The sequence below is a fragment of the Prorops nasuta genome, unplaced genomic scaffold, assembly GCF_024137725.1.
Source record: "Prorops nasuta isolate Cenicafe-Biocafe unplaced genomic scaffold, Cenicafe_Pnas_1.2 PNAS00033, whole genome shotgun sequence".
Taxonomy (NCBI): domain Eukaryota; kingdom Metazoa; phylum Arthropoda; class Insecta; order Hymenoptera; family Bethylidae; genus Prorops; species Prorops nasuta.
In genome coordinates this window covers 1,965,567-1,989,871 of record NW_027116830.1, presented here as the reverse complement: position 1 = coordinate 1,989,871, position 24,305 = coordinate 1,965,567, and the positions used below count along the sequence as shown (strand labels likewise).

The 24,305-nt window shown below is 38.2% G+C and overlaps 4 protein-coding genes and 1 long non-coding RNA gene across 20 annotated transcripts in view; 3 read left to right on the top strand and 2 right to left on the bottom strand.

Annotated features, from left to right (window-relative positions):
• Rbfox1 (RNA-binding Fox protein 1) overlaps positions 1–8,502 on the top strand; it is a 54,756-nt gene extending 46,254 nt beyond the window's left edge. For 4 of the 8 annotated variants that reach the window (XM_066743384.1, XM_066743387.1, XM_066743380.1 and 1 more), the window contains 5 exons: positions 784–847; positions 1,085–1,114; positions 3,510–3,676; positions 4,392–4,455; positions 4,546–8,502. In XM_066743384.1, coding sequence (XP_066599481.1) covers positions 784–847; positions 1,085–1,114; positions 3,510–3,676; positions 4,392–4,455; positions 4,546–4,590 — 370 coding nt within the window. In that variant the 3' untranslated portion in view covers positions 4,591–8,502. Of the gene's footprint in view, positions 1–783; positions 848–1,084; positions 1,115–1,924; positions 1,946–3,509; positions 3,677–4,391; positions 4,456–4,545 lie in introns of all 8 variants that reach the window. The other 4 variants (XM_066743382.1, XM_066743383.1, XM_066743385.1 and 1 more) reach the window with 2 other exon arrangements.
• A 397-nt stretch (positions 8,503–8,899) lies between these two features.
• LOC136783286 (cGMP-dependent protein kinase, isozyme 1-like) lies at positions 8,900–14,135 on the top strand. Of its 6 annotated transcripts, none has more exons than XM_066743331.1 (14): positions 8,900–9,198; positions 10,296–10,496; positions 10,576–10,703; positions 10,778–10,855; positions 10,926–11,095; positions 11,178–11,320; positions 11,400–11,537; positions 11,613–12,039; positions 12,118–12,441; positions 12,526–12,757; positions 12,833–12,939; positions 13,017–13,256; positions 13,559–13,625; positions 13,713–14,135. In XM_066743331.1, the coding sequence occupies exons 2-14, from the start codon at positions 10,463–10,465 to the stop codon at positions 13,806–13,808; spliced, it is 2,184 nt and encodes a 727-aa protein (XP_066599428.1). In that variant the 5' UTR covers positions 8,900–9,198; positions 10,296–10,462; the 3' UTR covers positions 13,809–14,135. The 6 variants fall into 6 exon arrangements, with proteins under 6 accessions (XP_066599428.1, XP_066599432.1, XP_066599434.1 ...); XM_066743335.1 differs by having other exon boundaries at positions 10,559–10,703; positions 13,713–14,134; XM_066743333.1 differs by lacking the exon at positions 8,900–9,198 and adding an exon at positions 9,778–9,918.
• Positions 14,136–14,327: 192 nt separating this feature from the next.
• Mondo (MLX interacting protein mondo) lies at positions 14,328–22,456 on the top strand. 2 transcript variants are annotated; one of them, XM_066743290.1, is made up of 12 exons: positions 14,328–14,736; positions 16,345–16,918; positions 17,974–18,080; positions 18,172–18,245; positions 18,315–18,440; positions 18,531–18,744; positions 18,822–18,917; positions 18,979–19,207; positions 19,280–20,797; positions 20,914–21,037; positions 21,122–21,251; positions 21,325–22,456. In XM_066743290.1, the coding sequence occupies exons 2-12, from the start codon at positions 16,347–16,349 to the stop codon at positions 21,444–21,446; spliced, it is 3,312 nt and encodes a 1,103-aa protein (XP_066599387.1). In that variant the 5' UTR covers positions 14,328–14,736; positions 16,345–16,346; the 3' UTR covers positions 21,447–22,456. The 2 variants fall into 2 exon arrangements, with proteins under 2 accessions (XP_066599387.1, XP_066599388.1); XM_066743291.1 differs by lacking the exon at positions 14,328–14,736 and having other exon boundaries at positions 16,888–16,918; positions 17,978–18,080; positions 21,325–22,453.
• Positions 14,683–16,084, bottom strand: LOC136783364 (uncharacterized). 3 transcript variants are annotated; one of them, XR_010824256.1, is made up of 4 exons: positions 15,318–16,084; positions 15,125–15,228; positions 14,866–14,995; positions 14,683–14,794 (listed from the first exon to the last, which is right to left on the bottom strand). It is a non-coding gene; the product is annotated as an uncharacterized lncRNA (long non-coding RNA). The 3 variants fall into 3 exon arrangements; XR_010824254.1 differs by having other exon boundaries at positions 15,125–16,084; XR_010824255.1 differs by having other exon boundaries at positions 14,866–15,228.
• Positions 22,179–23,923, bottom strand: Ripalpha (RPA-interacting protein alpha). The gene is made up of 3 exons (XM_066743446.1): positions 23,304–23,923; positions 22,955–23,099; positions 22,179–22,865 (listed from the first exon to the last, which is right to left on the bottom strand). The coding sequence occupies exons 1-3, from the start codon at positions 23,415–23,417 to the stop codon at positions 22,510–22,512; spliced, it is 615 nt and encodes a 204-aa protein (XP_066599543.1). The 5' UTR covers positions 23,418–23,923; the 3' UTR covers positions 22,179–22,509.
• Between the last annotated feature and the right edge of the window lie 382 nt (positions 23,924–24,305).

Here is a 24,305-nt window from a genome sequence, read left to right as displayed (position 1 = left end):
GTAAAAGTCCAGCTTAGGGCAATTCTTCATCCGACTGAGTGCAGACTAAATTTTTAAAACTGTTGAATGCAGAATTTTCTTCTTGGGGGAATCATAGATTTTATTATTCCCAAGGATAACTGCAGGCCATTAAAGGTTGAGCTTAGAATAATTCTTCGTTAACCGAGTATGGAATAAATTTTTGAAATTTTCTTGAATGTAGAATCTTTCTTCTTTGTATAAACTTAAATTTAATTGTTGCCAAGAAAAGCTGTATTAATAGGCAAGTATGCACAATGAGCCAAACAAAAATTTTACACGCAGTATAATTAAAAATAATTAATCCTCTGTAATAAGAACCTGGTCATCAGCCACTTGTCTTTAAAATAGTAAGAGAATCAAAGAAGAGTACTCCAAAACATTGAAAATCTTGAATAACTCCTCTCCCCCCTCTTGACAAGTTTAAAGAAAATTACCTTTTTCCCACTTAAAACCAGTCTCTTATAACATCTCTAACCCAACGAACAAACCCTCTAAAACTCACTTGGATGCAAAACTTTAGCTCTTCCATGACTCCCAGATTCTCGAAGGTACTTCCACTATTAACAGGCAAGTACACTCTGAATTTTCTCTGCCTGTGTGTGTCTTGCAGCCAGTACACATAACACACACCCACACACACAGCAACAAAACTCCTCTATTCCCTCCAATTATTCTCTCCATTTCAATAAACCTGATTCGTGTTTGTTTCACAAGAGAGTAAAAATCTGAATAAAATGCACTAACGCTCTTTCTTTTTTTCAGTGTGTACTACGATCCCTTCTTGGCAGCCCATGCAGCGACACAGGATCCTAATTACAGGCTGCAGGTGAGGGACTAAAGAAAACATCCAATTGTCAGATTGGAGTGGAATTATTGGTATCGTTTGATCCTAACTCCGGTGCAGCGGAAGAGTCTATGAGTTTCATTGATTGGATGGAACGAGAGAAGGAAATGAGTGTAATTTGTCAATAAGTTAGCCATACGTTCGCCGGAGTAGGATTTAATGGCATCGAGAGAAGGACAATACTTGACTAATCTCTCCAATTGTTCGGAAAACGTATAGCTGGAATGGCCGCAAGCAACAGCCGACACAGTTAGTTGACACGTTTCGCCAGGCTTGCACATACTCTGTATATATATGTATATGTATATGTATATGTATATGTAAATATGTATATATGTATATGTATATGTATGGATAGGCCTTTTCTCAACTTCTCACTCGTGAAAACCGATAACAGTGATAACACACAATCTCTCTTTCTCTTTCTTTATAAACTATTGTCTCTATACTCCACCCTGCTTCTCTATTCCTATCTAATTATACATGTATACACTTTCTCTTTCATTTTCCTTCCAATTATTTTATCCTCCTAGTTTCCTCTTCCTCTCTTTTTTCAAAACTGTCGAGTCTCTCTTGTGCTTTCTTCTCTGTACAAATAATTACACTTTCCCTTTCACTTTCCTTCCAATTATTTTGTCCTTCTCTCTGTAAATGCTACTATAACCGTTCTTTCTCTTTCTACCTCTCTTATCCTCCCAATTTTCTCTTTCTCTCTCCTCTCTACATACATAATCACACTTGTGCTCATCCACAATATATTTCATTTCACCCGAGAGAGAGAGAGCACGGTTTTCAATTGGACCATTGTTACTTAATCTGAATCGATCGATATCTTAAACTGGAAAATTCATTGATCCATGATCCAAGCAACGTTTACTCGTCTAATTTCACTGATTATTAATGTTTTTACCTCTTTTTGGAGAAACATCAAAACAGGACTCTTTTTTAACAAAGAAAACATTATTATAATATAGGAAGAATATAGCTTTTATCAGGAATTAAATCATTACACCCGTAGGAGGAGATTCTCTCTTTTCAGATTTGCCATTTGTGTTTCAGGCTAAAGCACCCGCTCTGGAGGTAGGAATTTAAGGATATCTACAGAGAGAAATTTTCTTCTTATCTCAGACAATCTATCTTACAATTTTCCTTTTATAGTTTAATAGACTATTTCTCACTTTTGATTTATCTTTTTGTAATTTCTTTTTGTAACCTTTGATTTCTCAATTTTTCTACAGTGTGTGCTCAGTGCCATTCTTAGCGGCTTATCCAATTTCTTTCATCTTTCTATCTTTACCCTAATTTCATTTGTTTCCTTTATACTTTTGTTTTCATTTTTTTTTTGTACACATTCCTAATTCTTTGATTTGTTAGTAATTAAAATTGCCAATCTCCATGCATACGATTACCACTGATCAAATTTTGCAATATTGAAAAAAATGTTTAAAGCTATAAAAATTAATTTTATTAATATTATCCTTTCATGTATAAATATTCATATGCATGGATTGGCTTTTGGCTATTTTTTTTATATCTTTCTCGATATAGTCTATTCATTAACCTTAGATATATATATATATATATATATATATATTCAACGAGCAGTTGAAAATGTGTGTGATGTGGATGCAACCACCATTAGATATTAATTAGTTGTCTAGTTAGAGTATTGTCCCGAATAATTCGATCGATCGATTCAAATGTCCATTTATTAGATACCAAATGTATCATAATCTTTTAACAGAGAGATTCACTTAATTATTGCATTAGTATATTTTCTGTATTTTTCTGGATTTTTGTTTTCGAGTTGTTTTAGTCTCTCTCTCTCTCTCTCTTTCAACCCCACCCCTCTCCCCCCTTTTTTATCATCTATCTTTTTCTATCTCTTTCAAACTCTCCAGTTTATCTCACTTTCAGGTTTGCAATGTTTTCGCCAACTTGATTTGCTTTGATAACTCTCGAATTAGTTCTGAGAAATAGACGAGTCTTAGGTATAATACTGTACATCTCGAATGAGATCAGCATGTGTGGTAGACTCTTCCAGTGCAGAGACTCCCGATCGACCCAGAAAGCTAATTTAATTGCATCTAAAAATGGATGAGACGAAAATTTCAAGCTTGTAACGTTCTGGCTCGGCGAGCCAAGGGAGCGTCTTGCATCTGGATCGAGGGGATCAACGCTTCCTTTGCTAGTTGTCGGTTTTCCATGCTGGAAAAATTGTATGAGCAGTCGAAACAGTTAACGAGCCGAGCACAGCAATATAGTCTCGCGTGCACGTAGCTTTTAAGTAATACCGAGCACGAGAAAATTCTGAAAAGCTATGTGAGGAAGCATTTCTCTCTCTTTCTCTTTCTATCTACCTCTCTCTCTCTCACACACACACACTCTCTCTTTATCGACCAACAAGAGAATCCAGAAGCTTTGCGAGCTAGCTTTTCAAGAACAACCTTAGTGGCTTTTCACGATTTTCATGAGAGAACTCGAAGAAAAGAAAATATGAATGGAATACGTAAGAGTGGAAGTGAGAGTGAGTGAGTGAGAGAGAGAGAGAGAGAGAGAGAGAGAAGCTTTCTGTCCTTGTATTACTCTGTCTTGGAGCTTGCTTTTGGAGCCTCTGCATGGCGGGTGATGATTGTTGTTCCAGGCGGCAGCAGCAGCAGCAGCGGCCTCCCCATTGCTAAAGACGCCCCTCTCGACGGCCCAGCAGGCGACCTATGCAGCCGCAGCGACCTACACGGCTGTAGCTGCGCGTGCCTACGGCGCAGCTGCTGCCGCGGCTCAACCAGTCGCTGGATACGCCGCCGTTGCAGGGTAACTATTCAATATTCACCCCTCCCCCCCCCCCCTCCTCCTTCCCTTCCATACTCGTACCCTCCTACTACTCACCAATCACCTACCCTATTAACAGCACCACCAATCTCCACTCCTCTCGATAGTCTTCTTTCAAATACCTTTACTTACCTTACCTAGCCTCTTACCTTATTGTTCATTTTTATACGCAGACTTCCTGCACCCCCATCAACTCTCCTGCGAACAACCTCCGCTCCTCTTCGTAGTCCTCTTTGAAATACTCTTGCTTACCTTAACCCTTGACTTATTATTAATTTGCTTTCATCTTCTTTTTCTACTTGTATCTCAATAAGCTCCCCTGCAAAATGCCCACCTTATGTTCTCTATCAACTATTTACAAAATTGCACAAACTCTTCACTCAATCTTTGAACGGCTACCATTTTACAGAAGAACACGTCGATTAGGTAGAGCTCTTAGAAGTCGAAGATTTGAGGATGCCCCGGAAAAACAAAATCGTCCTGATAGTCCTGTTGACAATCCTTAAATCGTCCTTTCTCAGTTTGTATCCTATGTTTCTTCTTCTTCTTTGGTTTATGAACTTGCAGGGTGTTGCCAAAACCACACCATGCATACCAATATTTTTGTTTTGCATATCCCTGTATTCACTTCTGTTCCTCATGAATTCTATAAATTTTACATCACGTTAATTTCACTAATGGACTCTGTGTTCCTTAGGTATGGTCGGGAGTATGCTGATCCATATCTTGGACACGGCATTGGACCAGTTGCTGGATACGGGGTAAGTTGCTTCGTCGAAGCAATCGTGTTTTTACAGAAATATATGTACGTGTGTGGGAGTAATTTTATTAATGAACCATGCTTTTTATAGGCAACGATGTACAGAGGCAGCTATAACAGGTTCACGCCATATTAAGGAAACAAAGCGCAGCCTTCCAGTGACAACGTCTCGTATAAGAGACCGAAAACGCAAGAAAGATAACATCATGTATTACACAAATGAAGCTGTGGCAGCACCAAAGTTAGGAGGGTCAATGGCTCCGGAAGACACTGGATGAGCCACTCTTGGCTGCTCTTCTCACTCCCTTCCGCTTAAATTCTAAGCACACAAGATCTTCTTTGTCCCAACTGGTCTCAACTGAACTCTCTCACAGCTCGTCTCGTTTTTCGACTCTTCATCATCGAAGCAACGAAATACAGCAAAGGACATCGTCCACCAACAAACCCTCTTAAACCTCGTCGCTTCTAAACTCCAACTAGGCGTCTCGTCGTGAACGCAAGAGAGCCCAGGGACAGACAAGCAAATGGAAAAAGAACAAGACGATACATTAATCCTGTGAAATGTCGAGTCGTAAATCTCAAAGTCACTCGTAATTGTAAAATCTTCTGATTTTTTCTATGCATATCAGCGATAGATCTGGGAAAGAGCTTCTTTTTGTTCTCATTATTATTGAAATAGAAGAGAAACGATAAATTGTAAATAGTTAAAAGTCTCGCGAGTATTTTTCTTGGTCAGAGGCGATCAAAAGTAGGAACTCGATAAACTCAAGAACTTGGATTTTTGCGAGGCGACATAGGAACGACGTGAGAGACTCCCGAGAAGTGCAAATCAGTGGGGTTTCTATGCCAAATATATGTGTATGTATGTTTGTATGTGCATGTGTGTTGCGCGCGCGATGCACGCTCGCGTAATTCCGTTAACGAGCAAACCATAAAGGGAACGAATTAAAGATATGAAAAAGAAAAAAAGATAAGAAATCTTAAGAATCAACTGGTCCCAAGTAGATAGAGTATAGATAGAGAGTAGAATCTCTAGAAAGAGAGAGAGAAAGAGAGAGAAATTATCATTCGGAACTTATTACCCACCGGTGGGACTCTAACAAATAGGGTCTAGTCATTCACTACTCACGTCTCTATCTCGAAACTTTACTGATAATTTCCAGTACAATCGCACATCTTTAATTTATAAGCTTAAATCTATTAACTCCGTTAGTTATTGTTAGCTGGGTTCTTCTATAACACATTGTTGTAAAGGAAACCTACCTAACTTTTGATTATCTTTCGTTAGGCGAGCTATCAGTGCGTTTGCACACCTTATTTTAATCAAGTACAATGGCAGCTCGCGTTTCGAGATACGACCAATCTTCAGTTGGCAATAAAGGAGAACGCCAATACTCGCTTAATACTCCTCCTTGTAAGATAGACACTCGTTTATTCATGATATTTCTTCTCTAATACCTATTCGTTATACTTTATCTCTTTTCTCCTCAACTCTTTCATTACTGTGATGTGCTAGAGATAGGATAAGCCAGTGAATCGCGCACAGCGCTGCACAGAAAGTAATGGTACGCACACGAATCCGAGTGAGTTGAAGTATCTCCGCCTAGAGATTTTTAATATAGTTAAGCTCTTAATTCGGTCTCGAGATGAAAATTCATTGCTCTTTAAGAAATTCAATAGGTTGCCAAAGTAGACTTGGAGCTGGCAGGTAGATCATCCGCTTTTCGATAATTGTATGAGTGATTGCGTGCATCAAATATTCTCAAGAATGTAGTATGCCTAAGCGCGCGTGTGTATGTGTGCTTTTGAGAGGGCGTGCAGTGAAGGCAGAACGCATAAATCGACCGAGCACAAAAATCACAAGGGACGAGACTCCTCGTCTCATTAATTAGGAGCTACCGAAACTCAGACATACTCATAATTCTCGTAATGTTATATTAAACGTAGATCTTAAGGGCGATAGTGATATATGGATATGAATCCCCGCTGTGAATGATACGTAAGGACGAACTCCAGGACCAATGCGATTCGTGAGATTGCCCCATTTTATTCTCTTTACAAATATTTTCTTCCTCGGTAGTCCTTGATGAATCAAATACGATGAGTTTTTCGATGAGCAATCGCCACCTTGGAAAATTGTAACGAAGGACATTGGACCTGGTAGATCGTCGCGAGACACGAACCCGATGAGATTTATCCCTGTATATTGTACAATGTAATTACAATTTATACTAATTCGTAAACGTTACCTTAATCAATAGGTTATTATTGAATCTAGCGATTAACGTAAAGTCAAGCTCAAAGTGGGGAGGGCGCCCCAGCCGCGGCTCCTCCCCACCGATGTCGAGTCTTTTATTCGTCACAAGTGCACAATTAAAATTTCCATTTAATAAGCAACTCTCTCTTTCTCCCTTGTGTCTCTTGCTTGACGCAACATTTTTTCTACAGGCCTATATACTTTGTTTATTACTACACACGCTGGATGACAAAAATTTTACACTTGTTTAACTCGTTTATTTCTCACCATTTCTCGTTTTCATCCTTATTTTTTTTTTTTTTTTTTTTTCGGACTTTCCCCTAAAGCTTTGTTGATCTAAACTAGCGCAAAATTACGACAATGTAGCGTGAAAAATAACAATGTGCACCGTACAATGATATATTATTGTATATATATATATGTATACGCTGAGATACAATTTTTATATCATAATACGATACATAAACTATATATATACATAAATGTATGATACCGTAAAGAAAAAAAAAGATTTCTAAGTAACTCTATGTTAATACATGACTACGTAATGACAAATCTTACGAGCGACATATCCTAGTGTATTAAGAATCCTGCGCCTGCTGAGATTTCCAGCAGCCATTCTTTACCTCCTTCTCCGACCCTTCTCTTTCTTTCTTACACACAAACACACACACACGCGTCACTCTTTCATTATCAATCACTGTACCATCTGGCGTTCATTTCATCGAACATTGAAACAAATTGAATTTCTTTTATCTAATCTTTGGCAAATATTCAGGATTTATTCTTAATGAGAGTCAAAGAGAGGTAGAGAAGGTGGAGGAATATTATCGATTGTATTTAATGAATTTATTGGCGTTACGGGAGGCTAAAGATAGGATATCGAGAAAATTGGTCGATGAAATTGTTTTCATTGGAATCTCGGCAGCGCTGTACTCTTTCTTTCCGAGCACCGGCTAGGGAAGATAACAAGAGGGACGTTCCATGACATTAAGACGTTACTATATAATATTTTTTAGCGTTACGTCTCGTGTTATAAACCATGACAAGAGAGAGAATCCTCCAATGCGAGAGGAGAAAAGTTGTATTTGTAGAATACACTTGGTACTATTGGCTATCCTGGCCCAACTTGCCATTATACACCATCTATAGTCTCAAGAGCCAGCGAATCTCACGCACACTAATCATCTACACACTCGAGTGTTCCATATGTTTCTCTCTTTCCCTCTGTCAGACATCCACCAACACGAACACAAAAACACCCAACATATTCTCTATTGTAACTATCGCTATTCACGGTAGCGCGAGAAAAATAATGAAATGCGACGTAGAGCGAGAAGATTGTTAGAAAAAAATGCTTCTAAACCAGTGCCACCTGATTATTCGGTTCTCTCTGTGCTTCCGTTCCTCGCATTATTCTCTCGGCATGGGCGAACACGCCATGGATACGCGCAGCCACGTAACACATACGCGCGCGTGCACACAGAGTGAACTCTCATTAAAAAAAAATAAAAAATAAAAAATAAATGACAGAACACGGATGAACAAAAATGTTGTAGGAACTGGAAATAATAGACTCGAATTTCAAGATGAATGATATATAAATATATAAATAAGAAAGAATAGAAATTGTAAGTAAGGTGTCGTTCGTAACATCTTTATCATTGTCTGATTTGATGATATTTTGTAAGTCTGGACCAGTCGTTAGGTTCTTATTACTCCCATAGCGACTTCTTATGGCGTATTTTCTCTGTATATTGTCAATGTTTATTATTAAATATTTTTAAAATAATTCTTCATGTAGTTCTTGAGCTTTCTCCACTAAGCGGTGAGAGAGAAAGAGTGCATTTGTCTCTAGATAAGAGAGAGAGAGAAAGGCTAGAGAGTACGGAGATACCGACAAGGATAAACGATGCCGAACGATAAGGAAGTCACCAATGACAAGTCCACGTGGGATGTGACGGGCTCCACGCAAAAACACGCCGTCTTTCCCCGTGCTAGTGGCATTGAAGCTTGGCTTATCGTTAGAATGCCAATCGTCGTCATCACCGTCATTGTTAGTTGATTTTTCTTTCAGACCACGATAATAACTCCTGCCCATTGTGCCCTCGCGCACTGTCAGTACCGCCTACCTTCAAACGCCAACTTTATCCTTAGCGCAGTTCGCATAGAACCATCGGGTAATATACTCTACAGTGATCACATTGTTGTGTATGCTAGTTTTCGCTTCTCATGTAAAGGACTTTGTGTACGAAATAACAATTGCTCCACGAGAAATTCTCAAGTTCACCTCGGTGGACCGTAGCGAGATTATTTCTCATTCATTACATAGCGCCATGTGTTATTCAGTCGTACCTCTGTAATAACGTAAAATCAACCATTGAAATTGTTCAATTTGTCAAAGTGCGTCGATTTAGACTTTTATACTAAGTGAGAAAAAATTTAATCGTGGGCGTAACTCGACCGATAAAACTACCAAATTAACAGGTAATTCTCGTTATTCTAGAAAAGATCTATAATCGTAACAGTAATTGAGATATTGCGTAAATAAAACGCGGAAATGCTGCGGAGAAAAAGTAATCAACGTGGAATCCTGATCTCGTAAATGATCCATAATTAAAAATGTATCATTAATTCATTGAATACTTCAAAATTCCTACGTCCATTTTGCCGCTGAAAGAATAGCTGCAGTAAGAGCAACTAGGCGGGAGGGGAGGGGAAGGTAATTACAGTACTAGCATACGAGTCACGACTCTCATCCGGATCAGTTTCTTCCCATTAATAAAAAACACTGATTACATAAGTTTCACGCGACTATTAGCGCAACGAGATTCCAGGTATTCAAATTTGTCTTATTTTTCCTAATTACCGTAAGAATTCAATTGGATCTACATTACCTACAAGAGTGGATCTAGAATTTCTTTACCGACGCAGTAATAACGGAGAGAGAGAAAAAAATAGGGAGAGAAGCGAGAAGAGTTGGGGCATGCATAGATAAGATCAAGAGATCCGATATACGCGCGTACCTGGGCCAGTGTTGACACTGCGTCTCGTGTTATCAATTAGATAAAATTTCCGGCTCACCAACTGGAAATCCTCAGTCGAAAAGGGGCGTTTGAGTGCCTCTGGACCGGGACCGGAAGTGGCAGTGGTGAACGAAGCCGGAAGCCGAAAAAACACCTACCGATCGTTCTCCAATCGAACGTGGTGAGCTGTCTCTCCCTCTCTCAACCTCTTTCAATCTTTTTCCCTCAACATTGAAACTCGAACATTTTTCTCCCATTCACAGTGTTTCTAGTAATTACATAACTTCATGTATTTTATGCGTGCCCGCTAATAACAGTCGGTTCTATCAGAAAATGTCTATCGAGCTAGTCGATCAACAACTGGACTCGTTGTACAAAACGTTGTACGCGAACAAAAGAAGGAAAGTAGGATTTTGATCACTGCACAAATTTGAGAAAAATTTTATCGACGCTTGAAATAATGTTTATTATCATCTTAATAAGGGGATTGTGTAGTGAGGATAAATTGTCGTCGGTGATTGTTCTTCTTTTCTTTTTCGCCACTTTTTTTTTTTTTAGACAAGTCAGCGAACGCGATTGCGTCAGTAAATGATCTGAGGATTCGTAGACTCATTCGTTCGTAGCTCTGAAAAGAAGCCGACGGGAAAACAGCCGCTACGTGATAATTAACATTTGGTAGAAGCGTGTACCTTCTATTATGGCTGAGCAAATATCCTTATCATCGTATGATATACGCTCGACGTAGCATCTACATTCGAGGTCAGCCGACCATCCGCCGAAAAAAACAATAGCGATGCCACTTTTCTTCTTTTTGTTAATAGAAATGCGGCTATTTCAGAAGTTATGAGGTTTTGTTTCCCAAGGGCGAATATTCTGGGACAGAGGGGTAGCGTGAACGTTACCCCTCTGCCTGGAAGTGAATACTCTAATACGAGCTCCAGCTCTTTGCCCCTGCCAATAGCACTGGTATGTCCAATAAATCTCAATAAAGGTGTGAAAAGTACCTACAATTTTCTACAATTCCTCATTTATTTACTCAGAATGGTGGAACTGAAAGGAATCCTGTGGCTGCCACTAGCTACAAAAGATCTGCAGATCCTGAATATGGTCAAGGAATGGTAATTTCATTATTCCATCATATTTGTCCCAAATTTGGAATTGCTATTAACACTCTGATTCTTCCAACAGATCAGACAACTTCCCACCGCAAACGGTCGTTATCTCTCGGCACCGGAAATTGAGGATAAACAGGAGCTTGATCCAGGGCCAGTGCATAATCCCAGAGGTGGTATAATAGGCAGAACACCTACACCGCCCTCGGCGAATGCTCCAACACCCATCTATGAGAAAGATGATAGGTATTTATCACTCTCATCTATGCAGAATTTTCTCTTCCTCTTCAGCATCGATTCTTTCAGTAATCAATGTTACTCTCTGCAGATCCAAGAGACAAATCAAACAAGCGATCCTCGAGAATGAATTTCTTGGGAATCTGGAGGAGGATCAGATGAAGGCTCTGGTGGAAGCGATGTATCCTAAACAGATACCTCCTAGTACTCTAGTGATTCGTGAAGGCGATATTGGTCATTATCTCCTTCTTATATTTCACACGAATAATTTTTCTTCTTCAGTGCCAGCTTTATTCTAACATTTATTTTTCAGGCTCCCACTTGTACGTATCTGCGGAAGGGGAATTTGACATCTACCAAGGCGACAAGTTCCAAAGGAGTTTTGGACCGGGAGTTGCTTTTGGTGAAATCGCCTTACTGTACAACACCAAAAGGCTTAGAACCATAAGCGGTAATAATGATTTGCCTAAAAGAAAATCAATGAGTCAGCAATTAATTCAATAGTGAAATTTATTTCAAATTTTAGTGAAGAAGGGAGGAAAGATATGGGTGCTGGATAGATCGGTTTTTCTTACGGTGATGATGAGGAGTGCCCAGGAACGTTTGGAAAGCAACGTTCGTTTCCTGAAGCAAGTGTCGGTACTCAGTAAACTTCCAGATCCTCAAGAACATTTGCTGGCCAAGATATCCGATTTGTTGCGAGTAGAGTTTTATCCTGCAGGAGCGAGAATCGTTAAGCAAGGAGAGAAAGGAGATAAGTTTTATATAATCAGCGGTGGGAATGTCAGGATCACTAAGGACACCGAGTATGGAGGAGAGGAAGAGCTGGTTGTACTTAGCAAAGGAGAGTACTTTGGTGAGAAGGCATTATACGATGCTGAAGGCGAACACAGAAGACACGCCAATGCAGTTGCATTGGCTCCTGGTGTGGAATGCCTCACCCTTGATGCCACGTTAGTTCTTTATCTATCTAACAATTTATTTCCTGCATTTTGTTCATTTATCTCTTCATTACTTATGTCTCTTTTCAGTACCTTCTTAGACTATCTAGGAGGCCTCCAAGAGATCAGAGAAAAGGACTGGGCTGCTGAGTATGAGAATCAGAAAAGGTCACTTACACCTAAAAAGTGGACCAATGAGTATTCCAGTTTGACCTTGTGTGACCTTGAGACCAAAGGAACGTTAGGTGTTGGAGGCTTTGGCAGAGTTGAGCTGGTGACTCTTAAGTCAGATCCTGATAAAAGTTTTGCCCTGAAGAAGCTGAAAAAAAAAGTCATGGTTGACCAACAACAACAAGAGCATGTACTTAATGAGAAACACATCATGCAAGCCTGCGACTCACCTTTTATATGCAAGTCAGTCTTACTTTTCAATATCTTCTTTTTATTTATTCTAATTCTTAAATTATAAAAATTTACCTTATGCATTCGTTTCTTTAGGCTTTATCAAACTTACAAAGACAGCAAATATGTATATTTTCTAATGGAAGTCTGCCTGGGGGGTGATGTATGGACAACCCTTCAAAGGAGAAGGTGTTTTGATGATACTACTGCTCAATTCATGGTTGGCTGCGTTGTTGAAGCACTTGATCATCTGCATTCCCTAAATATTGTTTACAGAGATCTCAAGCCTGAAAACTTAATGTTGGACTCACGGGGATACTTGAAATTGGTCAGCCACGATTTTCATATGCACTTTTACCCCAATAATTCAAATAAATTATTCATCTATTTTATTTATTTTCAGGTTGATTTTGGCTTCAGCAAAAAAATTGGTCCAGCAAAAACTTGGACCTTTGCTGGTACTCCAGAATATGTTGCACCTGAAATCATTCTAAATAAAGGCCATGATAGGTGAGATAATGCAAATACTTTTCATTCACTATGTTCTCTATGTTCGATCATTGCAAATGATAACAATTTCCTTGCAGAGCTGTCGATTATTGGGCTCTGGGAATTCTGACACATGAGTTGCTGGTTGGTAAGCCACCATTCAGGGGCTCTGATCATATGACCACCTACAACAAAATTCTGAAAGGCGTAGACATGGTGGGAATACCAAGCATGGTTAATAAACATGCAAATAATCTAATTAAGAAACTTCTGAGATTAAGTCCTTCTGAGAGATTAGGCTATCAAAGAAATGGTATACAGGATATACGTGATCATAAGTAAATATTTACTTTATTGTAATTAACAGAATAGATGTTTAAGGTTACATTTTATATATTGAATTGTGAAAAAGTTATCAGAATCGTAGCACCATCAGTGGGAAGAATGATTTGAAACTTGACTTTATCGACGGATAAATTGTATAATCCATAGTTTGAGTAAATCTTCGTGAGATGTCATCTTTATCAATATCGAAAAATTAAAGAAATCATCAATGGGCCTTAAAACATTATAAATATTAATAATTCAATAATTATAAAATAAGATTATAGATTCAATTTAAAATTCAATGTATTTTCAGGTGGTTTTCCAATTTTAACTGGGAAGCTCTACAGAGGCTAGCCCTTCCAGCGCCTATTGTACCAACGGTAAATATAAAACTAATATAAAACACATGCAATCATAATTTCGCTTTTCAAGAAACTGATTAATTTAGATTGCATTTCTTTTAATAGGTGAGAAATCAACTAGACACGCGAAACTTCGAAAGATACCCTCCGGATCGAGACATTCCACCAGACGAATTTTCAGGATGGGACACCGGTTTTTAAATAGCAGTTTTGAAGAGATGAGAAGATTCGAAGGAAAAAAAGAAAGGAGGGCAACATTCTTTGTAGATTATTGCTATTCCAACGACCGTCCTATAAAAGTTCAAACCTTTGATCGTATTCGATCTTCTCTATCACATCTACAAATCAATCGCGTCCAATTCTTCTGTGCAGATGCGTTTACCTATACAGTTGAGAAAATGTAATGCGATTAAAAAATTAATGTCGATTTCGACGAAGCGATCGCTTAGCCATTTAAACGCGTCATTGTTAATACACGAGTCATTTTCAATTATTTGTATGAGAAATAATATATATAATTCTTATGTCAGTAAAGAAATAATATTTTAATGTCATTAATAACATTACAGAAGTTGATAGAGAAAGAATCAGAAAAAGAGGGAACGAAGCTTAAGCCAGCCATTTTGTTTCGACACACCCCCGCTTTTTAATAGTAATGTTAGTGCGCATGCTTAAAAAATTAGTTGTTTTTAATAGGTGGGGGAGGGGGGAGTAAAAGGAGGAAGAAGAGAGAAAACTGTAAATTTCCGGCAGTTCTCGGTGGTTCTCGGTGTCGTTCGGCGCCGAGTAAATGGCGGAGCATCTCCAGTACGGTATTATGACCGTACACGAGTGTTTATCGCGTAAAAACGCGTCAAGCCCTCGTCCGGGTGCGGTGGCTCCAGGGCCAGCCTGACACGGCCAGCCCCAGGAGTTTCCCATAACCTATACACTCGACATTTTCCCTCCGTGTGCCTTTGTGTTCGTGTACATGTGACCCGCGTCTCCGTTTTTGTGCTGCGCTCTTTTACTCAAATTTTCTTATAACCGCCCCCTCTTATTTCTCAATTCTCTCTACGCAAGAGAGTGATCCTCGGTCAACGTCAGCTGTGCCTGGAATACTGGCCGACTTCGGTTGGCCACGCGAAGGGTGAGACAAACAAGAATACTCCTTTCTCCCGCTCAACAACAGCTGCCTCCATACTAACCTTTTGAAATTGCAAATATCTCAATTCTACGCGGCCTTCGTCATTATTTATTATTTACCACTTCCACCTACCTCTTTTCTTCTTTTTCCCTCTCTTATGTCGTGTTTTTTACTTTCTCTACTGTACCTTAAAGACACATGTGCAAATTTGGATGCGTTTACGAAAACGCACATGCATTTCTCAATCGTATAAATTCCCATTCTAGTAAGAAAAATTAAATATTAGCTACACTTCTCCCTTTTTATATGAAATCAAAACAAAATGCTGATGGAAACATTGCCACGTTTCCTCTTGAAATTATAAATTTGGAATTCTCGTATTATCTCCCACCTTCTCTGTCATCTTCTTCTCCCACCCTTCATTTCACAGGTGCCGAACCAATCAGCTTATCAGCTGATCGATCTTCATTAACGTATTTTCACTGTTCTCCCTCTCTATATAAATACAAAATATAATTTTCTAAAGTTTACTTTAGTGAGATATTGAAGCACAAGGAATTGTCACAGAAAAAAAGTTCGTGTACCAATAAGAAGTCGCCGGCTGATTGATATCTTTTCACTACAGTTTGCTCATGGAAAACAGTGTTATATCAGTGAACAAAATTAGATAATAATGTAGGAAATGTTAATTGCTGGTTTATTTTTATTGGGCTAAACCGCCACGTTCTCCCACAAGTGATTAACGCTCTTTGTGCTTTGCTGTATTGGAAAATGCGGTAACAGAGGGGAGAAGACCAATGAGGACCAATCAGCTGATCAATGTCCCTCACTATACACAGAGAATTTCTATCCACACACGGAAGAATTTCTTGGGCAAAACAAGTTTAAATTACCTTTTGGAAACGATTCGATTCGATAATTTGTTTGTATGGCCGGTGGGGATGAAGGTCCAATAAGAGAGGGGAGATTTGTAATACATTAAAATAGGAGACGAGTCGTATGATGATTCGGGGGGATTATGGAGGGGGAAGAACGCGAGGAAAACAAAGTGGCGCGTGTTTCTTCTCTTGCACGAGATAGAAGAGAAACCAAGCAATTGCGTCATCAAACTTGTATCTTTCCTATTTCAATTTCCCTCGATCACTCTCTTTCTCCCTCTCCTTCTTTCTCCCTCTCTCTCTCTCTCTCTCTCTATCTATCTTTTTCTCTATTTTTTCCTTTCTTACTTTATTCCTGGAGTAATAAACTCAACCTTAAACTACTCTAGCCTCCAAATTCTCTTAATGGTTAATTTTTAATTTACATCTTTTCTTTAGGAGGTAAAAAGAATGGTTTTTCCAGCATCCGGTAAGGCTAGGTAAGCCGAGAAAGCGGAGTTAGATGACCAACGAGGTCATAGAGCATCGCGTTTAACGATAAGAGACTCATGACTCTCGCAATTTTCATTTTACTTCCAGGATCTTAATATTTAGAGAGAAAAAACTTAGGGGGAAGAAAGCAATGAGATATTCATTGAAATCTTTCGTAGAAATAAATCTGGCACTGTCTTTCTTTAAATTATCAAATGTCAATTGGACTTCGACACTAAGTAATGTAGAATTCTTTTTACAGAGATGCAGACAGGGGAGCTGTTTTATAGGAAAGCATCAATGACGACAACCAATTCCTCAGCATCAGGCATACCCAAAAGCAGCTCAAACAGTGAAGCTCAGGTAACGAGCTTAGGGATGTCAGCTGGAAGAAATCTGTCTTCATCTTCTACAAACAGGAGTGGAACGGAAGATCTTGGTTTTGGCTTTGGTATGGGACTTGACATTGGAATGGGATCATCCAACAGAATAAGAGTGAAATATGAGGATAGTAAAAAGGAAAGGTCTAGAAACAAATTAAAAACCAAGGAAACGGAAAAGGAAAGGGAGAGAACAAAGTCAGATTGCAAAGAAACCATCCATTCCGGTCATTTCATGGTTTCTGATTTTGAAGCTGAAGCTCAGGATGACGAGGATGAGCTAGCAGTTCCTGTACCAGACGAGGAGCTCAATTCTCCTATCATTGATAGGCGTAGGACTCTTGTCAAGTTTGTAGCAACTTCTGGCAGTTTTACCAAAAGTAATTCTCATCAGCAGCAGCTCAGCATTGAGACCTCGCTGAACAAACTGTTCCAGTGTATGTCGCTTGCCTACAGGTGAGCAGTCGCTTGACTCTGCAATCCTCTCTATCTCTGCTTTTCTCTCTCTCTCTCTCTCTCTCTCTCTCACTCTCTCTCTCTCTCTATTTCTCTCTCCCTCCTTTTATCTCTAACTTATCACAAAGCCATAAAAATACCTAAAGAACCCACAGAAAGAATCAATTGCTGCTCTCCAGTCATACTTTTAATTAAATTCATTGATTTTATTTGTCCTATGACAAAACCCTGTTTAAATCATTAAATCCATAAAACTTTGTAGTAACGAATAATTGTAACTCAAGTGCGAGTTGTGATCGTTCTGGCTTATCTGTAGGATCGGAGCGTTATTGACGCAAGTCTTCTGTTTTCGTATTTACGATGCGCCAGTAAACCGTAAGAAACGATAAGAGAAATAATACGATGAATCCCGATCGATCCACTGAAACTAGTGTATCTACCAGTGGAAATCTTCTATTCGACCAAACACGATCGCTGCTCGGGAGATAACAGATAATAGATAAGAATAAAAAACTATAAGAAAACTTCTGGAGCGCCATAAAATCAAGCAACGAGCTGATTGTATATTATTAAAATAGATCTTTAATGAAAGGAAAACCTCCTTGAAACAATATTTACCATATCTGCTTGGAAATGACTAATTAATAATAGATGAGACTGCATATTTTTCAATTTTTCATTCATCTAAACTACTTTAAAATAAAGAGAAAAACCTGTATACCGAGGAAGTTGAATATTTTTCAATGTTTTATTTGATAGAACAAGCTGTTGCTCCTCAGTATGAATTTATACGCTTCTCGATCTTCTGCTTTTCCCTTGTATTTTATTTGTCGCGCTTAATTTCAGACAATTTCTTTAGAAAATATCAAATTCGAGACACAGATTTTACATAATTATCTCTGGAAAAAAAGTGAATCGAATATTTAGTAGATAAAGAACGATCGCATTCGTAACTGCAATGTACAATTAAAATGTAGGCCTTGTTGTGTTTAAGAGATGAAGCAATTTTTTTCTGCTGTACGAGAGAAAAGGTACAACATTCGAATTTGTTCCAGACAGAAGCTGACATCCCCAAAATGGAATCGTTTCAAGGGCATTAGATTAAGATGGAAAGATAAAATCAGATTGAACAATGTCATTTGGAGATGTTGGCATATGCAATGTAATTTTCCTTCTTTTTTTCTATGCACGTTACATTGTCAATAGATTTTCTTATTTTTCTAATTCACATTTCCTCTATTTTTACTCTGCAGTTATTCTCCGACAAAATACTCTGGTGTGTCAGTTTGCCTCGCCCCTCGATGTAGATACGCATAATAAACCAGAGGTAAGTTTTCGTTTATTTTTCATCTGAAAAGAGTATATCATTAATATGAAATGAAAAATCATTTATCAGGCTGTAGTTCTGGAAGGCAAATATTGGAAGCGCAAACTGGCGGCTGTAACAGCGGAATATAAAAAATGGCGTATGTTTTATCGGAACAAAATTCTTGGTTGGACAAACAAAGATGGTCCCGAGATAGTAAGTACATCTCTTTTACGTTATAGATATCATTACTAATCCAAAAAGCTGTAAAATTAGATTTCTTTACAATGAAATCTATTGTTTCAGTTGGAATCGATGGATGTACTCGAATGGAGCAATTGTGTAGGAGTTTCTGGAAATTATGGATCGACCTCAGGAAATTCCTACGGGAGCATCACGGGAGCTTCTTCGGGAGAAAGTATGATGGTCGATGAGGATTATATGCAATTAATGACCGATACACTTTTCTCTACTATTAGCTCCAATCAACCTATCTACTTTCCCGATCCTAGAGAGATTGGTAAATTTTTTCTTTTACTGCAAACACTAATGTCAAATATTCCTTGAGAGAATCTCAGTAATTAAATCTTTGTTCAGCGCGTGGCGCGAGTTTAGCAGATTTTATTCAGCCCAGTCTAGGACCTCTGCAGCCAAATTTGGACGATTTTATGGATACACTCGAACCTTTACAAGGTACAAGTAATTACACGAAATTAATTCAGGCCTTGAAAATGTATTAATATCTTTTTTGCAGAATTTTTAAATTTCAAACTGGCACCTGTACCTGAAGAGGAGGACGTTTTTCGCGCAGGAGCGTTAACCAACAATTATCCGGAATTGGACTTGATGGCTCCTATTGAGCAGATAAATGATTTGGTGTCAGAATCTTCGACGAAACCTGATCAAAACGTACAACAATATTCGATAAAAGCATACAATACACCGCAAGTTGGGACTGTTGCGCCAATTTACAGAAATAATTTGTAAGATTCATATATTTAATTTGATCCAATAATTGTAGATACATCTATTTAATAATTGCATATTCTCTTCAGGAGTATTAATGAGAGCTATAATATAATTCAGCAAGAGTTCGGTGCTCAAGGAGGTAATCCTGTGGCACGGTGTACTCCGGAAAAGCTTAGGCAGAGTCGACCTTGCGCAAAAGCTAGTCGCATGATGCAGCAGCCTCGTCAACAAGAGACAGAACAACCACCACAGCAACAGCAACAACCAAATGCGTATCAGCAAGTCAGGCCACATTCTGGGGCAGTGTTTCAACACACTGCGCCGACGTCGCAACAGCAGTCTTATCAGTTACCAATTCAAGCTGTTCAACTAAATCAGATGACAAGTCAAGTGCAGGTTGCTCAGCTAAGTGATCAAACAGCAGAAAATACGGAATTAAACGCTATGACTGGTCACTTGCAGAATTTAGCAACATTACAGAGCACCTATCCTGGGAATCCCCTTCTGCAAATGCAGCAGAAAGTGATACAGACCCTGCCAGACTCTCCCATAACTACCAAACCATATAAAATAGTTCAACCACAACAGGACTTCAAATACTCCACCATTGCCACGCCGACATTCAATGTTCAACAGTGTAAATTTAATGCGAATAACTTTAAGCCAAGCCTGAACCAGCAGCTAGCACCAGTAACAACTCCACAAACTATCCAATCGCAGTTAATGCTGCAACCAAGGCCAGTTATGGAGCAGCAGTTAGGAGCTCCCTCGGTGGTAGCTACCAAACAGACAGAGTCGATTTCAACTAAGGAGGAAATTTTTGCGGTACCGAAATATCAGATGAAGGCCAGGAACAGGTCTCGAAGTAGCTCCTCTCTTACTCCAGCGAGAGTTCATCCTCCACCGTTGGTCTCTACCGCTAGTGATCCAGCGTTGAACTTGAACAGTAATGTACTACTTGCTCACTTACTCACCAACAATACTACTACGAGTTTGTACACAATGAGTACGTCTGATAAAATTATTCCTGCTGTCAGCCAAACGACTCCTGTCAAGCATATCTTACCACTGTTGCCATCAGCAGCTTCTGAGCAAGTTACGGCATCAACTCGACAAACCCCAGTCACGGTGCAGACTTTGCCTGTTGCACAACAGCCGATTCAGACTGGACAGCAACAAGTTTTGCTTAATCCGAATAATCAAACTCATCCCCAAGGCAGTCCTGGCTCTCCTAAAGATTCCCAGGCGCACAGTCCTCAACCTTTGAGCGTCAGTCCTCTTCACAGTCCTATGAGCCTTGGCAGTCCTCTTTCGCCCACTCGTGGCTATCTTAAAGATTCGGAACGTGGACAGTACAAGGAGCAGCGAAGGGTCGGCCACATACACGCTGAACAGAAGCGTAGATACAATATCAAAAATGGTTTCGACACGCTCCATAATCTAATTCCACAGCTCAATCAAAATCCTAGCACGAAGCTTAGCAAGGCTGCCATGTTACAGAAAGGAGCTGATTATATCAGGCAATTGCGTATAGAGAGAAGCCAGTTAAAGGAAGAGATGGATCATCTCAGACATCAGATCGAGAGCCTCAATACTTCTATTAGGTAAAGGTTTTTTTTGTTTCCTTTTTATCATACAGTTTTCTTCATTTTTTTGGGAGAGCTATCAAAAACCTATACAAACGTTATACCAACTGGTATACATTGGAATACTTTTGTAGTAATTGTCAATCTATGCTTCCTGCAACGGGTGCTCCAGTCTCTAGACATAGAACTAACAAGATGAAGGAAATGTTCGATGATTATGTACGCACGCGTACTCAGGACAATTGGAAGTTTTGGATTGTATCCTTTTTCGTCTTAAAACAATCTTAAATATGATAATATTTTTTTAATTTAACTGTTGGTTTTTCTTAACATAATCTTTAGTTCAGTATATTGTTCGAGCCTCTATTGATCTCTTTTAACACTTCGGTTTCCACGGCGAGTATAGAGGACTTGTACAGAAGTACAATTTTATGGGTTGAGCAGCACTGTTCACTCGTAGATCTCAGACCAGGTATGCTATTAACAAAAGAGGTATTTCTAATTTAGTTAATGAATAACTTTCAATAATCAAATATTCTTTTTAGCTGTTCTAAATTCTCTAAGATACCTGTGCACCGCGACTGAAATTCTTTCAGACCCTGGTCGCCTACCTGAAGAAGCTTTGGCAGCTGTTAATCGCAACGAGAATAGGCGCTCTGCACAATAATCGATTTTAGAATAGTTAAACTAAGTAAATCGAATCAGTCGTGAATACGATATAAGCTTTAGTTACCATAGTTCATGCTCGACTTATTCAGAATGGAGATAAATTAAAAAATTCTCAGATATCCTGATCTTGATAAGTTTCACAGACAACACTCTGCCTTACAAAGCTTGCTTAAGAGCTTCAATCAAAGTTTAGATAATTTAGCTTGATATAAATTGACCAAATATTTGATGAAAAATTCATTTCAAAGCTGTGTTTAAAAACATATCAGGTCAGGAGAAATCTTGTTACATACCGGTGGTGCCATATCTTTTATCAATTGAACAATGATTACTAATTATTCTACGCACATTTTTCAGTAACAAAATATTCTGCCAAATGTAAAGAATAATCTTGGACCAATGCCAAAAAGTAAAAAGGTTTTAATAATAATAGGCTAAGTGGAGAAATGTATCTTGATGCAGAACCAATTAATTATCGAACTGATCACTGACATTATTCTTAATATTGCAAGCTGCGTTGTTCTTTGTGCAATAAGTCTTCAGGGAAAAAGACGGCGTTTAATTTTATTACATTTAATCATTGATTTATAACGCTCGTGCCATACGAAATGGACGATTGAGAAATTAGAGATTATACTTTTTAAAAGTTTCATATTTTTATTTGTTACGAAATGTTAAAAGATAGAATGATGTACGAACAAGGTAAGAATTTATGCAGATATTTTTCTGGTAACATTAATTGTGATAATGAAGATAAAAAGAAATTACCATATTCAATCTTTAGGTTGATATGAGCTTCAAGAAGCAATTGTATATTGTAAATATTGCTATTCACGTTATTTGTAAATATGAGAATAAAAAATGACCATTTAACAGATATAAATCAATGAATTGACTTGGTTATACTAAACTGGGAGCGTAAGTTGATCATATATTTTAGTTGATTAATTAAATGAACAGTCTTTAGTCTATCGTGAAAGAAATATGTATGCTTTATTTTTCAATAAATTTAAAGAGATACATTTTTATCTACTTAAACTATGGCTTGATCTTTCAATATTTCACAAAATAAAACTAATCCTGCAGCACTTTCCACAAGTCATGTATAAGTGTCTATGGAAAAGGTCTTCAGCTGCATCATTGTTTGTACTTAACTTTTCTTGAACAATGGTGAAACTAGGTACTGCTGTGCAGTTAGAAGAATGATTGTCAACAGCTGTATCTAGTGATCTTTTAAATTCTTCTTCATCTAAATGTTTAACTAATTTGAATGGACAACCACCGCATACATAAGTATTATCATGTATCTCCAAGTATTTTTGCTGGCAGAAAGGGCACATGATCTTCTTGAAATCTTCCAAGAACTTGTCAAATAATTCTTCTTCCCATTCTAATTGAAATGTGGCTCCTTCCATTTCTTAATATATATACCAAAGGAAAAATTAAATATAAAATTCTTAAGCATCATTTACCACCATGCATATTAATATTTAATTAAATTAATACCTAGTCCAAATTCTGTCTGGAGTTCGTCTATTAGTGCTTCATCCAATAATATTTTAGTTGCATTAACATCTTTATTTATTGTAATTCTTTTTCTAAATTGTTCATGTAGGCATGAACGACGGTGAATCCAATTAGATAACATATTCTAAATTAAATATAAAAAATAGTAAAATAATTCAATTTAAGAGACTAACTTCTAACAATATTAATTGAAACATGAATTTATTAAGGCCTTCTAAATCTGCTATTACTTGTTTCATTAACTTTTACTCTGTTATCTGATTTCGATGTATAATTTAACAAATCATTTGTTAATTTTTATCAAAAAGTAGAAGCCTGCAAGCCTTACTTTTTTACACTTGTCTGTAAGCTCCTTCGTCGATTTGTTTCTTTTGAATTTTTCCGCAATTTTAGATGTATCTGCCGTCTTATCACAATTATTGTAAACCGATACGTCTTCCATTTTAAAGCTTTATATATTAATAAGCTAATTATCTACCAATTTTGCAGCTAAGTCGTTGGCGTAAACTATAGAATTGTAAAACTTTATTGTGAACGTTTCGTCTTTTAAATTTTCAAATGATAACTTAAACTTTTCAACTTAGGGAAGACAAAACAAAATAATAAAAAATACAACTTTCAAAGTAATTAATTAAGGTAACAACAAAAAGGATAAAGACACAGGTATCAATTTTTGAAATATAAAAACGACAACAAAAAGCCGATTGAATCCGAAGCCGCTTCTGTTCTGTCACTTGTAACCTGTCCTGCTGACCTGTCTCGTGTGTTGACTGCAGGACTCTGCTACAAGCTACAATCAGTACAATCGACTGAGTCAGACTGAGTAGTGACTGGTAGTGACTAGTAGTGAGTACTGAGTACTCCGCTCCGACTGTTTTGTCGGCTGTCAGTCTTCATCTCAATCCTCATATTTTCTTTCTCGGTCTTTAGGTCTTTACTTGGCAGAACTCCATTTACTCTTCTAACTATTGTAACATCTAAACGTAAATAATAATCTGATTATGAAAAAAGTACATAACGGGCGCGGGATTTTTAATATTGAATTGTCACAGGCGATAAACTATGGAACCATCCGAAAAGGTGACCACTCATTGGGCAGCGGATTGAGCAATCGCATCTGATTGGTTCTGATCTAGGATCGCGCTAGGCAAGTGGGATTGCGCAGTAAGTTGTCCAATTAGCAGTCCCCGTTTCAGATGGTCCCATTGTCTACCGCCAGTGACCGTTTAGTTAGTATTCGAAAGTTCGCGTGCAGGTGTTGTCAGTGAATCGCTCGTCGTGCTTTTCTTTTCGTAATCTGACAATTATTATCTATCCGCGGTTAAAAATA